The sequence below is a fragment of the Austrofundulus limnaeus genome, unplaced genomic scaffold, assembly GCF_001266775.1.
Source record: "Austrofundulus limnaeus strain Quisiro unplaced genomic scaffold, Austrofundulus_limnaeus-1.0 Scaffold357, whole genome shotgun sequence".
Taxonomy (NCBI): domain Eukaryota; kingdom Metazoa; phylum Chordata; class Actinopteri; order Cyprinodontiformes; family Rivulidae; genus Austrofundulus; species Austrofundulus limnaeus.
The window spans coordinates 155,070-167,654 of record NW_013952759.1 but is presented as its reverse complement, the minus strand read 5'-3'; the positions used below and the strand labels follow the sequence as shown (position 1 = coordinate 167,654).

Genomic DNA, 12,585 nt, shown 5'->3' with positions numbered 1-12,585 from the left:
ATATATATAAATGAACAGCAGCATTTCTCACCTCCACTTTGATGGCACAGCGTCCGATGGCTCGCACAGCTTTGCGCACAAAGTCGACATCAACCTCTGTGGCATATTCCTTCAGCTCAGCCAACACCTGCAAGAACATTTAAACACAGTTTAGCTTGTTAGTTTAATTTGATTTATTACAGTTAACATAAAGAGTAGAGGTGCAGCAATACACACTATGTATCGAACAATACAGATTTTTTATATTTATTTCATCAACTATCCTTTTTGAAGATGCGCCGTGTTGAAGGATCAGTGGATCTGTGTTCGACTACTCCACCTAGGCTGCCTTGTCGAGCGCAGATCCACTGAGAAACTGTACTTTTGAGGTTAAACAAATGTTCGTAATTAATTTCAATAAATTCCAATTTWAAAAGGGCATGGAAATTTCTCTCTTTTTGTATCAAAAAATATTAAACTAAACTCAAGCATTGAACTGAAATGTGAGTCTTCTGTATCGTTGCACCCCTAAAAAAGGGATATATTCAAAAAGATAAATATTGAAATTAAATACTGGTTTTATTGGACCCCGAAGAATTGAATAGATTTCCTCTGTTTGATCACACATGTTTTGAGTATGTTTTTAAAAGAAAGCCTCTTTAAAGCTAGCCTGGTTAAAACCACTCTTGTCCTTCACTTTGCTTCWTAYGAGGGTCTGGACTCTCYGCTATAGAGAAGTGATTCTTGCTRGAGGCGTGGCCTCTGTTGAAGTTTAAAATGATTGGATCGGTTGGCCGTGATGTATGTCGCTGTAAAGGAGGCTAAGCTAAGAAGCTAACCGGAAACTGTGTGCTGTCAACAACCCTGCTGAGAGAAGTACCGAGCCGAACGAGACGACTGTAAATGAGAGCTGCTGCTTTGTCAGACAAATTTATTTTAATTTGGAAGCCTTATCAACACAGACTGACTTCATTCACTTCCTCCACTGCCGTATGCTAAAATAACTAGCAGACACTGCGCAGAAAATYGACRTTCTGTTCTCTGATTGGCCCGGATGCCAGGYGGAGCAGTGAAGRGAAACTAGAATTGAGCGGAGCTGCGTAGGAAGGCAAGGGCCAGGCTAAAACAAAGGGAAAATATCCTCATAATAAAGATTTCTGTGGGTGCTTTTCATAACGTATACCTGGGCAATGTTGGTCTGAGAGGCCAAGCGAATCATGATGTCCAGTTTCTCCAGCTTCACGTAGATCGGGTCGTTATATTTGACGAAGAACACTTTAATCTCCTGCTTCAGGATCTCTGGTCTGAACAGAAATGAAAAAATAGGTTGAGGAGTGTTGAAAACAGCACTGCATATTAAAATTATTAAGGCATTATTGAGGTGAAAATTATTTTTATTATTTTGTCWGCTTTTTCCACCACGTTATAAATATTAGCACCAAACTATTACATTTTGGGCAAAGAAATGACTGTAACTTTGATTACAAACCTCTTCTGAACGATGAGGTTGATGTTCCTCAGAGCCACATACTGGACCTCGGGTTCTCCAGACAACAAGGTAACAAGTGGGGGGGATAATTTCTTCAGCAATGTGTTGTAGTAGTCTGAGTCCTTAGGAAGCAGCTCTAAGAACTTCATCAGGACTTTGACAGCTGACAGGACCACAGCTGAGTTRGCGTGAGACAGCCGAGGAGTGACTCGCTCGCAGATGCTTTCAGATAAAAACCAGGAAAGGTGAAAGGTAAAAAAAAGAGAAAAGGGTTTTCTGAATCAGACAATTATTTTATTTCTTTCCAGTATTACAGTTTAAAACCAGTATAAATCAACACTTTAAAGAGCTACCTTTGAGCCTCACGATCATCCTTGGGGTTGTAGTTGGACAGACAGTCCAGGATGAAGATCTGTCCCCACTCGGTGCACTCGTTGAGGGCCGTCAACAGCTTGTTGATGTTCTGCGGATTCAGGTCCAGCAGGTTGCTGTTGGGGTGAGACTCGCTGATCTCAGACAGAGCAGCCACCGCGTTGGCCACAACCTTCACGGCACAAATCAACATTTMGCTTTCAGGAAAACCTCCGTTTAACTCAAATAACTAGAACTGAAAATGAAACTAAATCCTTTTGCGACGTGGAACACCAACCATGGGATTTGAGTCAGCGATGAGGTCTCTGAGAGAGTCCAGGAAGCCCTGGTCCTCCACCATCTGAGCGTTGATGTCGTGCAGTTTAGCCACGCAAACGGCTGCGGTCTTCCTCACATACGGGTCCTCGTCCTTCAGGCACTTCCTCAGCGGCTCACACAGATACTCTGTGATCTTGTCCACACGGATGCAGCCCATGGTGCGGACAGCCAGAGCACGGATCAGAGGGTTGGGGTCCTCACAGTCCTGTACAGCAAAAAAACAAAAAAAAAAAATACATTTATTTACAACTAAACATGGCCAAAAATATTTGCTTTGCTGTTTTTTTTTAATCCTTAAAATTAGTGTTTTTCTTGACTACATTGTGTCCAACACTCTCCTGGTTAAAGAAAAACACCAAACTTGTTTTATTTCAGTGTAAGTGTAGAATCTGACAATAAAGGTTCAATTTAAATCCTTACCTTGACAAAACTGTTCACAGCCATGATGGCCATGTCAGGCTGGCTTTTGGCGTAGTTCATCAGGTAAAGATAAACCAACTTCTTCAGCTCCAGGTTGTCCGTCTGCATGCAGTTCACCACATCTGGGAACAAAGAACTGAAAGCAAAGGAACAAGACTTGTTCGAATTAAACGGTGCACAGGTTTTAGGAAGCGTTTAGCTTTCAAATTAACAGCCAAACTATGCTCATGTACCTGACATCTTTGCCAACGGTCATAGCAGCGATGACCTTCTTCACCGCCTCTTTTCTTTTCTCCTTCTTCTCATTGTTCAACTCGGCCTTCAGCTCAAAAATCTCCCCTGAAAAAGAAATCACATCAAGAAATGAAAACCCCACAAACACATAAGACTGACCTTAAGTAAATGTTTACAGAGAATCAAAGTGACTCAAAACTGTTGTTTCTCCATCACTGGCCATTTAAGTTACATTTCTGCTTACCTTTTTTGTTTGTAGTGAAATATTTGGAGTCTGTCATGTTTGTAGTACTTTAMGTCTGCAAGCAAGCATACGAATCGTTTCAATCATGTTCAAATATTTTAAAGATAGACAATGCTAAGATTTTGAACTGCACTGCATGCAAAAATCCCATATATAAAAGAGGTTGGCATGTTTGCACTTTGTTCCAATCAATTTCCAATTTAACACAGTTAAGATATATCAGTATGAGTCGTGACACTGTTGTTTGCAGAGCTGATGTGATTGTTTAACCTCTGTGAAACAGGACTGAATCCTAGCACTCCCACTTAGCTAGCCGGTTAGCTACAGGCTAATTGCACCAAATACCTCAAGAAATTTCCAAGCTAATGACTTCAAACGACGAATCTGATCAGACCTACTTGGTTTCTGGCTTTAGCAAACAGGGTTCGGTTATGTTTCCAATAAWATTTTGGTTAAATCTGACACACAGAAGAAGAGAAGGACTAGCGGCCCAGTTTCCATCGCTGCTGTTTGACGGAAATGACGCCTATGCAGCCAAACAATGAATATTCGACACAATGTCACATAAAATGATAATAACTTAATAGTATGGTTGAACTAAAATATATTTAAATTACCTGGTCGTGCGTGATTTGCAGAGAAAATGTTCGCAGTCCACTCCTTTTTTTGGTTGGAGGAAGATGGAGAATGGCGCGTTCACTGTCACGGGAAATTGGAAAACTTCTCATTAACGCCGAGGCAAATGGTGCGTTCAATGACAAGGCATTGGAGGATTTTATAGTTCTCAGGTTTTTAGCTTTGTTTTAAAAATAGAAAAAAACAATACTTTGCGTTTTTTATAATAATAATAATAAAACTCTTGTAATTGCTTTATTTATGTATTTGTTTTAGTTTTTTTTACTATTTCTGACAGATAGTTATATAAGAAAAACAAAATAAATAATAATAGAGAATGTACAAAATAGAAAACAATGTTTTATAAAACAGTACTATTGTAGGCCTACATATATAGACAGTTGTGTTTCCAAAGGATTAACTATACTTTGCATTATTTAATGTATGAAGTCGTTATGAACATATTTTTAATTAATAAGCTGACACAGAAACTTGTTAGTTTTGATTAATTACTGTAAGTGGACTAAATTAAAATGTTCAATAGACTTACTTTGAACTGCATCTGTCCCTGTATGAAGTTTTTCTGCAAAAATTACCTTGTTTTTACAGTTTACTGACTCATGAATCATTTCTAACGTTAAGGCTCTAGTATCCCTAGAGTTTGTAAGTTGTCTTCATCAAATCAGTCTTGTGTTGTAAGACACTTGATTATAATCACATAAAAAATACAAAACACACACTGAAAATCCAACCTTTTTATGTGACAGCAAAAATAACTCTGATAAGTAAAAAATATTACACTTTTTTAAAAAGTAAATATGTTCCTGTGATTTCTTGAATCTGAAACAATAACTGAAACAGTAACTACAAAAAGTTAAGTTCAGGTGAAACAATACATATCAGAACTGTTAGTCGTACTGACATAAAGCTTAGTATCTAAATATAGACACACAGCTAAACATCAGGATGATTTAATTTAAGAGTAAAACTCGCTAAATAAAATATGATAATATAACTTCTTATTTCAACAAATTTTTGGAATCCCCTGCAGAAGATTCCAGTTGGAGTTGGGAGGTGGAGCAGATGAGATCTTGGGAAAGACTTTCTCTGGCTTCCTGCAGTTTCCTGTAGGCTCTTTGGAAAGCCTCTGGCAGAAGGAAAACAGACAAATAAAAACATAAAGTAAAAATTTCTAATATTGCTTAAACAAGTAGGAGAAGGTTCTAAACAATATATTTTCTTTAACAACAAATTGTGACAAAATGTTCGTGCATTTTCAGTTTAATGAAAATAAATGTACAAAGTTAACCTCGTGTCGACTTTAACACAAAGTAACGTCGCTGGAAACAGAACAGTCAAAGTCGGTCTGTTTACCCAAAACATTGCAGACGTCTCCCTGCTGACTGATTCCTCCCAGCTGGTCCACAATCTTCAATCTCCTTTTTTTCACAACGGCAGCGTCGACGAAGGCTCTGAAACAAACAATGAACCACACWTATTTCACAGACCATCACACAAAATAGTTAAATCATCATTTGATTTCATATAGTCAGTTTATTTTATTAAGACTTTTGATATGTCAACAGGTAACCTGTCATGGATGCAGGTGGGTTATTTCAGAACTCTTAATGTGATCATAAGCCATATAGCAACAAACCATTTCCATTTCCATTTTCTTCTGCCTATCCGGGGTCGGGTCGCGGGGGCAGCAGCTTCAGAAGGGAGGCCCAGACCTCCCTCTCCCCAGCCACTTCTTCCAGCTCCTCCGGGGGAACTCCAAGGCGTTCCCAGGCCAGCCGAGAGACATAGTCCCTCCAGCGTGTCCTGGGTCTTCCTCGGGGCCTCCTCCCGGTGGGACGTGCCCAGAACACCTCACCAGGGAGGAGTCCAGGAGGCATCCTTACCAGATGCCCGAGCCACCTCAACTGGCTCCTCTTGACATGGAGGAGCAGCGGCTCTACTCTGAGTCCCTCCCGGATGGCCGAGCTTCTCACCCTATCTCTAAGGGAGAGCCCAGCCACCCTGCGGAGGAAACCCATTTCGGCCACTTGTATCCGGGACCTCGTTCTTTCGGTCATGACCCAAAGCTCATGACCATAGATGAGGGTAGGAACGTAGATCGACCGGTAAATCGAGAGCTTCGCTTTCTGACTCAGCTCTCTCTTCACCACGACGGACCGGTACAGCGCCCGCTTTACAGCAGACGCTGCGCCAATCCGCCTGTCGATCTTCCGTTCTTCCCCCATTCGTGAACAAGATCCCCAGATACTTAAACTCCTCCACTTGAGACAGGGCGACCCCCCTGACCCGGAGAAGGCACTCTGCCCTTTTCCGGCTCAAGACCATGGCCTCGGATTTGGAGGCACTGAGCCTCACCCCGGCCACTTCGCACTCGGCCTTCTCCAAGTTCACAAAACACATGTAGACAGGTTGGGCGAACTCCCATGCACCCTCCAGGACTCTGCTGAGGGTGTAGAGCTGGTCCAGTGTTCCACGACCAGGACAAAAACCATACTGCTCTTCCTGAATCCGAGGTTCGACTATCCGACGGACCCTCCTCTCCAGGACCCCTGAATAGACCTTACCAGGGAGGCTTAAGAGTGTGACCCCGCTGTAATTGGAGCACACCCTCCGGTCCCCCTTTCTAAACAGGGAACTCCGGGCGGATCTCATCCACCCCCGGGGCCCTGCCACCGAGGAGGTTTTTAACCACTTCAGCGACCTCGTCCACCTCAGCGGAGGTGGACGAGAGATCTTTTATAGCAACAAACAAATTGCTGAAATGTTTTTACTCCCATTTTTATTTTTTGTTTGCTGCATGCATGCCATAATTTAATCCACCACCTGCTTACCTGGCTTGCTGGAGGCAGTGCAGATTAAAGGTGACGCTTCCTGTGGTTTTGGTGCTGAAACCAAAGCGACTCAGCCTCTCCCCCTGAAGCCAGACACAAAGATTTTACAGTTTAAATCAATAAAACAACGAGTGCTTTCATTTTTCTAAAAATTTATTTGTAATCTACTGGATTTGTTTCGTCTAAACATGCATTTTATATATTGATTTAATATATTGATATGGACCCACTTGTGTCTTTAATAACCATAAAAAGAACAATTTCAAAAATAAATTTCAGATTTTAAATTTAAAGTCATTTTTAGTGAAGCAGGTGGAAGTTTTCTGGAGAAGCTCTGTGCGATCACAAAAGTTAAGTTTTAAAATGGTTTAGTTTTCATAAACTTGCTGTGCTTCGCGCGCAGCCCACCAGTTCTGAGCCCACCTTAAAGGTTCCAGGTACTCGAACGTAGCTGAGCTCTTCGAGCTCTGTAGCATCTCCGATAAAGAAGCGCCTCATCTCAGAAACCGTCCCGTTCTGAACAGGTCTCCAGCTGTGACACGTCACTGTGTGCTTACCTGGTGTGCACAGAGACACAAGAATGCGTGACGCAAGGCATTAAGACCAGTTGAACTGTAAACAATAAATAATAATAAGTAATTTTTGCAGCTTTTTTCGRTGCAACATACCAGACAGAGCAGGAAAAACCAGATAGCCGTAACCCTCAATCCGATAGCGCTGCCAGGAGTCAACAGAAAGAACCTTGAAGTAAAGCACCGGCCACTGGGCGATTAATTCTGAAATYACAAAAAGAAACTCATGAATGTAAGTTTTTAATGCAGCGAACCACTTCACAGGCTGCAGCTTACCTTCACTCTCTTTTTCACTCGTGTAAAAAGCCTCAAAGTTGAAGGGGAAGCTGAAGAAAGCTACGTCTTCCTGTTGGCACAAATCAAATACAGGATATAATAACTTTCATTTCTCTTCCTCTGGAGCTAATAACCAGTTTCCTACAGAAAACACACACCTTCCCCACYGATTTGGTTCGGCAGGTTTGGGTAACTCCTGACAGAGGCTGACATGGCAAGCTGGACCAGTCTTAAATAAATATCATGTGTGTTAATACAGCGAACTGAGAGATCAGTAACATGAAACAGAACAAAAAAAATACAAATTAATGACTCACTATTGGGAAGATCCATGACGAAGCGGATAAATAGGTTGTCATACTCAAAACCTTGAGCTGAGACTATACAGAGAAAAAAAGGGGTCAGTTTTTAATGCTATGTGTGTTTGATTCAGTGGTAGATCTAGGATTTTCCTGAGTAAGGGGCCATCAAGGGACCCCAATATTCATAGAGGTGCCAAGTCTTTGTTCAACATCCTTTCACACAAATTCCCAGTGTATACATTTTACACTTCAAACACTTATAATGTAATGCAATTTTTTTTAAAAAAGGTACCACTTTACAATAAGGCCCCCCTTATAGATGSCTTTTAAAGAATTTAAGGATAGATTATTGATTAATCTGTAAAAACTTTAAAAATTATTAATAAGGGTTTATTATGCAATAATTAAGGATGAGAAAGAGACAAAATTGTCCAGCTTCATTTATTAATGATTCATGTAGTGTAAACTTTACAAATGAATTAATAACCTATCTATAAACTCTTTATAAGCCAAGGGGAGCTTGATTGTAAAGTGGTACCAAAAATCTTGCACAGTAAATTCTCCTCACCGGTTTTTCATACATTTTACTGAACATAGATAAAATAGTTTCGAACACACAACATGTGAGAAAATCCAGCCGTCATTTGTCAGCTGAAATACCTTTTTTCAGGATTGTTGTTTAAGAAGAGAAGAATTCTGTAAGTTTGATTCATTCWGTACTTTACTATTTGACTCATTAGCGCATCTAGTGTTTGAACACGGAACTACATACACCATCATCACCCCCAGGTAAAGGACAAATGAGTGACAGGTCAGAGGTACTTCAGGGGGCCAATCAGAATTCAGCTGGGGCCAATGCCCCTGTGGTCCGGCCCCTAGAACCGCCCCTGGTTTGATTAGATATTTGACATGATCTCAGCTGTTTCACTCACCAATCTCTCCATTCATCAGGTAACGCAGAGTGCCAACAGGAGGCTGAAGGACAAACATCTTATTAATGCGGAAATGTTTGCAAGACCACAATGAACCAATTTAATCTAATAGTTATTTATTCATTTTAAACTTAATGCAAAACCGTTGGGCTCATATGATAATAAAAGAAAGCTGGTAAAATTTACTGATCAGATTAAAAGCAATCGAGTCATAAATATTSTACCATCTCAAAGTCCTGTCCAACAAGACTACTGAGGTACTCCTTGTGTTTCCCATAGAGCTGCGAACACAAAGGGTGAACAAGTGAATCTGWTTATATCTGTTGACTGGCTCCACATTCACCTGCAGATTTCTAAGAACCAAAGAAAATGTTTACTGACGTCTTTGTACATGTTCTGCTCCCTTTCTTTATCCTCTGGTTTCATGGCTGTGGATACGTTCTCCAAAGTTAGACGCCACACTTCTCTTTTCTCGCCCTCTGTAGTAATCCTGCAGAGCACAGAAAAATCACTTTCATTGTCCTTACTGAACTATTTGTATTGTAGTAAATGTTTTGTGAACTTGCCTGTAAGGCTCTTTGCCTTTGTTGAAGTCAGGCTTTACAATGATGGTTCCGCTGCCGTCTGTTTTTATAGTTGCCAACAAACACTCGTTCTCTTTCTGCCCGAGCCTTAGAAGAATGAAGAAAAAAAAGACAGAAGGTTGATCACAATCAATATTCAATAAAACCCATCATAAGACAAAAATTATAAATTAGTTTACATAACAAAACTGTTTCCTTTGAACAAGATGCAACATAATCCTACATTTATTATCAGGTAAAGCCAAATAAATCAATGCATGAGTGTTTACCTTTCAGCACAGAACACTGCAAAAAMTGTCCATCTTACCAACTTTTAAAATCTTATATCAGCCAAAAAGTCTTTTTGATCTTGTTTTTAGACTGATTTGCTAAACAAGAACTGATTGTGTAAGAATAATCATCATGTTTTCAGAAAGTGTACGATTATTTGTCTTGTTAATTTGAAAATTTGACTGAAATTAAGTCAAAGATTTCTGCCAGTGGAGTAAGAAAATTTTACTTGGTAAGATTCTTGAAATAAGAAAAAAACTGAGTCAAATCAAGTATTTCAAGAATCTTACAAAGTAAAAATTTCTTACTCCAGTGGCAGAAATTTTTGACTTAATTTCAGTCAAATTTTCAAATTAACAAGACAAATAATCTTACACTTTCTGAAAACAAGATTATTATTCTTACACAATCAGTTCTTGTTTAGTAAATCGGTCCCAAAACAAGATCAAAGACTTTTTGGCTGATATAAGATTTTAAAACTTGGTTAGGTGGACATTCTTTGCAGTGTATAGGCAGTACAGATATTTAGGAACGTACATTTCAGGTGGGCCCAGGTCTCCCATGATGTGCATGGTCTGCATGGYGTTATTCACCACGTGACTTCTGCTCACAAACTCCTCTGTGGGCTCCCAATTGATGATTCTTGACTTAGGGATGCTGCTATCCCTGCGAAACATACCACAAAGATTACATTATCCCCGTTTTGATTTCACGTGTACCTTTTGAGAATTTAAAAAACAACATTTAGTTCGATGAATGTCTAAATTCATCTTCACTTTACAAACGCATGCAGAAACGCTGAGAATTTTAAAATGACAAAGAACACAAAACAAGTCCCCGAACAAGACGATCTGATAAAACACGGCGCTCCTTCACATACGTGGTGCGTCTTTCTTGTCGTCGGTGTCTCATGCTGGCCATCCTCTGGGCCAGGAATGTGGGACTCGATTTTGTTGTGAACAGCAAATCAGAATCCTGCGTTCAGGATTAAAAGCAGACAACACCAACACATATACACACAAAAACAAAAAAATATTTAGCTTTAAGAAATTACAGACATGTGATGCCTGCGACTGACATACCATTTGTTGGAGTGGCAGACAGTTGGTGTAGCGGTCATGAGCCGTGTACGTGAAGATCCTGTGATTACGCTGGCCCTTAGCCTTAAGAAGGGCCTTRACTTCTGCGTGGTACTGGTGGTCCAAAGGTGTCTGACATGCTGCCTCATTCTGAAACAGCTCCATTTCATACTGAAACAAAAGACAGTAAAAGTCAAATTATAATGGAAATATCATTGGTTATAATAATCATAACAGGCAATAACACTTAAAAATCCACCTGACTGAAGAGTTTCTCCTGCCAGCCCACGACAACTTCCTCTTCATTATCACCTGTCAACAAAATAATAATATTAAAGTTATCGAAATGCTTTTTTTTATTGGTGAAACTATCATGGCAGAACAATAGTACATAAAAAAGTTAAACATGTATTGAACATTTCTGTCATTATTGTCTGAAAGTTTAAGGAACATGCAGGAGCAGCAAATACGCAGAATAAATTGAACAAATAGAAAATATCTTAATAAATACAAGAATAATAATAAAAAATAGGAGTAAACAAGTTAAACAAAAATGATTTTTTTTACATATTTGCTTCATTATGCAACGGAGAACATGGAATGTAACTTTGCTTTCTTTGTTCTCATCATTTTTAGGGACTTTTTTATACATTTCAAAATCATTTATGAAGACCTGAAGCTGGGCGAAACCTTTAAAATTCTAGCTTTGTGGATAAAAAATGTTGCGTGTGGTGCTGCAGCAAATTTCTCCTTTCTTATCTGGAAGCACAGCACCAAATGTTATATCTTTTTTTGATATGGGCTGAGAAAGATGTGGAATCATTTGCAAAAAAAACCAATTACACAAATCTGTCCGAAATCCCTTCACTTTATCACAAGAATGAAAATATTTATCAACAAGAGGCCTTCTTAAAAATACAGTAAATACAGGWCAGCATCCAAAGCGATCGTCATGTTTTTCTTCCATTAATAATCAGTATTTTTCTTTTCAGTGGTGTTTGTACCTGTCTGGRCTTGTGATGTGAGGGTCTTCAGTTCAATGTCCCTCCTGCCTTCTTGTTTGGACAGAACCTGGTGCTGAAGGTGCTGAGAGAGTGCTGCTGCGGTGGTCACCTTCTCTATACGTACTCTAAAGTAAAACCCACAATAAATCAAAGTATAACAATGTAACAAAAGTGACATTTCGCTACTTACTTTATTTTCAGATTTTTGACAGAATCTCGGGACCGATACACTGAGTCTCCGGTATCCGTATTCCAAAAGTTAGCCATGATGAAGCCCACATCCACGACAGAGAGGAGGGGTTTACGACTAAATAACACACTTTACACTCCCCCCCAAAAAACATGAAACCTGCAAACAGGACGGTTTTAATGTCARTAAACCGAAGAGAAATAAATTAATTAGTGAGTATTGTAAGTAACATCTACAACAAGAAGGTAATAACCTGGATTTACCGCTGAAGACAACAAATAGCTCTCGTTTCCATAGAGATTGGGGTTTGTTCTTCTTCGTGCTCAGAAATTCTTCTTCTTCGTTTTAATTTTAATGGTGGTTGGCAAATTACTGAAGGAAGCATTACTGCCACCAACTGGTAAGGAGTATGGACCACATGACAAAACTAGTGTTTAAATTAAATCTATTAAAGGAAACTACGGCAATAACAAATGAACACTTTTAGCTTATTCTTTCAATCACCTTTTAAATCACATTTTTAGTCAAGATTTTTCTAAAAAAAAGTAGTTTTATCAAGGAAGTGCTGGTTGGCTGCAATAACAGTGAAGCCCATCATTGCACTACATTGACTGTTCACATAGTTACATTGCAGTGGGCACTTTGGCTCCTAATATCGGACTAGAGACAAACAGCGGCGTTCTTTAGATATTAAATCAATAAACTATTTGTTGTTGTGCTAACTCTAATAAAATAAAATAAAATAAAAAAAACTTCTAAAGCATCATGTCACTTCTTCTGAATGCATAATTTGGTTATAAAGAATAATTCCTCATCACATCACGAAGGGAGGTATTAGAAATAGGAACAGAGT

General features: G+C 39.4%; 2 protein-coding genes across 3 annotated transcripts in view; both read right to left on the bottom strand.

Annotated features, from left to right (window-relative positions):
* The window catches only part of ap2b1 (adaptor related protein complex 2 subunit beta 1), a gene marked incomplete in the record, with an annotated part of 14,646 nt that extends 10,879 nt beyond the window's left edge, over positions 1-3,767 (bottom strand). Inside the window, 9 exon segments of one of the 2 annotated variants that reach the window (XM_014023107.1) lie at positions 32-127; positions 1,163-1,283; positions 1,469-1,690; positions 1,822-2,012; positions 2,118-2,363; positions 2,579-2,714; positions 2,812-2,917; positions 3,057-3,111; positions 3,674-3,767. In XM_014023107.1, the coding sequence (XP_013878561.1) occupies positions 32-127; positions 1,163-1,283; positions 1,469-1,690; positions 1,822-2,012; positions 2,118-2,363; positions 2,579-2,714; positions 2,812-2,917; positions 3,057-3,093 (1,155 nt within the window). 2 annotated transcript variants of the gene reach the window in all.
* Positions 3,768-4,411: 644 nt separating this feature from the next.
* Positions 4,412-12,005, bottom strand: mks1 (MKS transition zone complex subunit 1). Its single transcript, XM_014023114.1, has 19 exons — positions 11,986-12,005; positions 11,733-11,891; positions 11,543-11,667; positions 10,798-10,850; positions 10,542-10,709; positions 10,340-10,434; positions 9,997-10,125; positions 9,172-9,276; positions 8,987-9,095; positions 8,830-8,886; positions 8,606-8,648; positions 7,689-7,751; positions 7,530-7,600; positions 7,372-7,441; positions 7,192-7,299; positions 6,947-7,080; positions 6,524-6,606; positions 5,046-5,143; positions 4,412-4,818 (listed from the first exon to the last, which is right to left on the bottom strand). The coding sequence occupies exons 2-19, from the start codon at positions 11,807-11,809 to the stop codon at positions 4,691-4,693; spliced, it is 1,716 nt and encodes a 571-aa protein (XP_013878568.1). The 5' UTR covers positions 11,810-11,891; positions 11,986-12,005; the 3' UTR covers positions 4,412-4,690.
* Between the last annotated feature and the right edge of the window lie 580 nt (positions 12,006-12,585).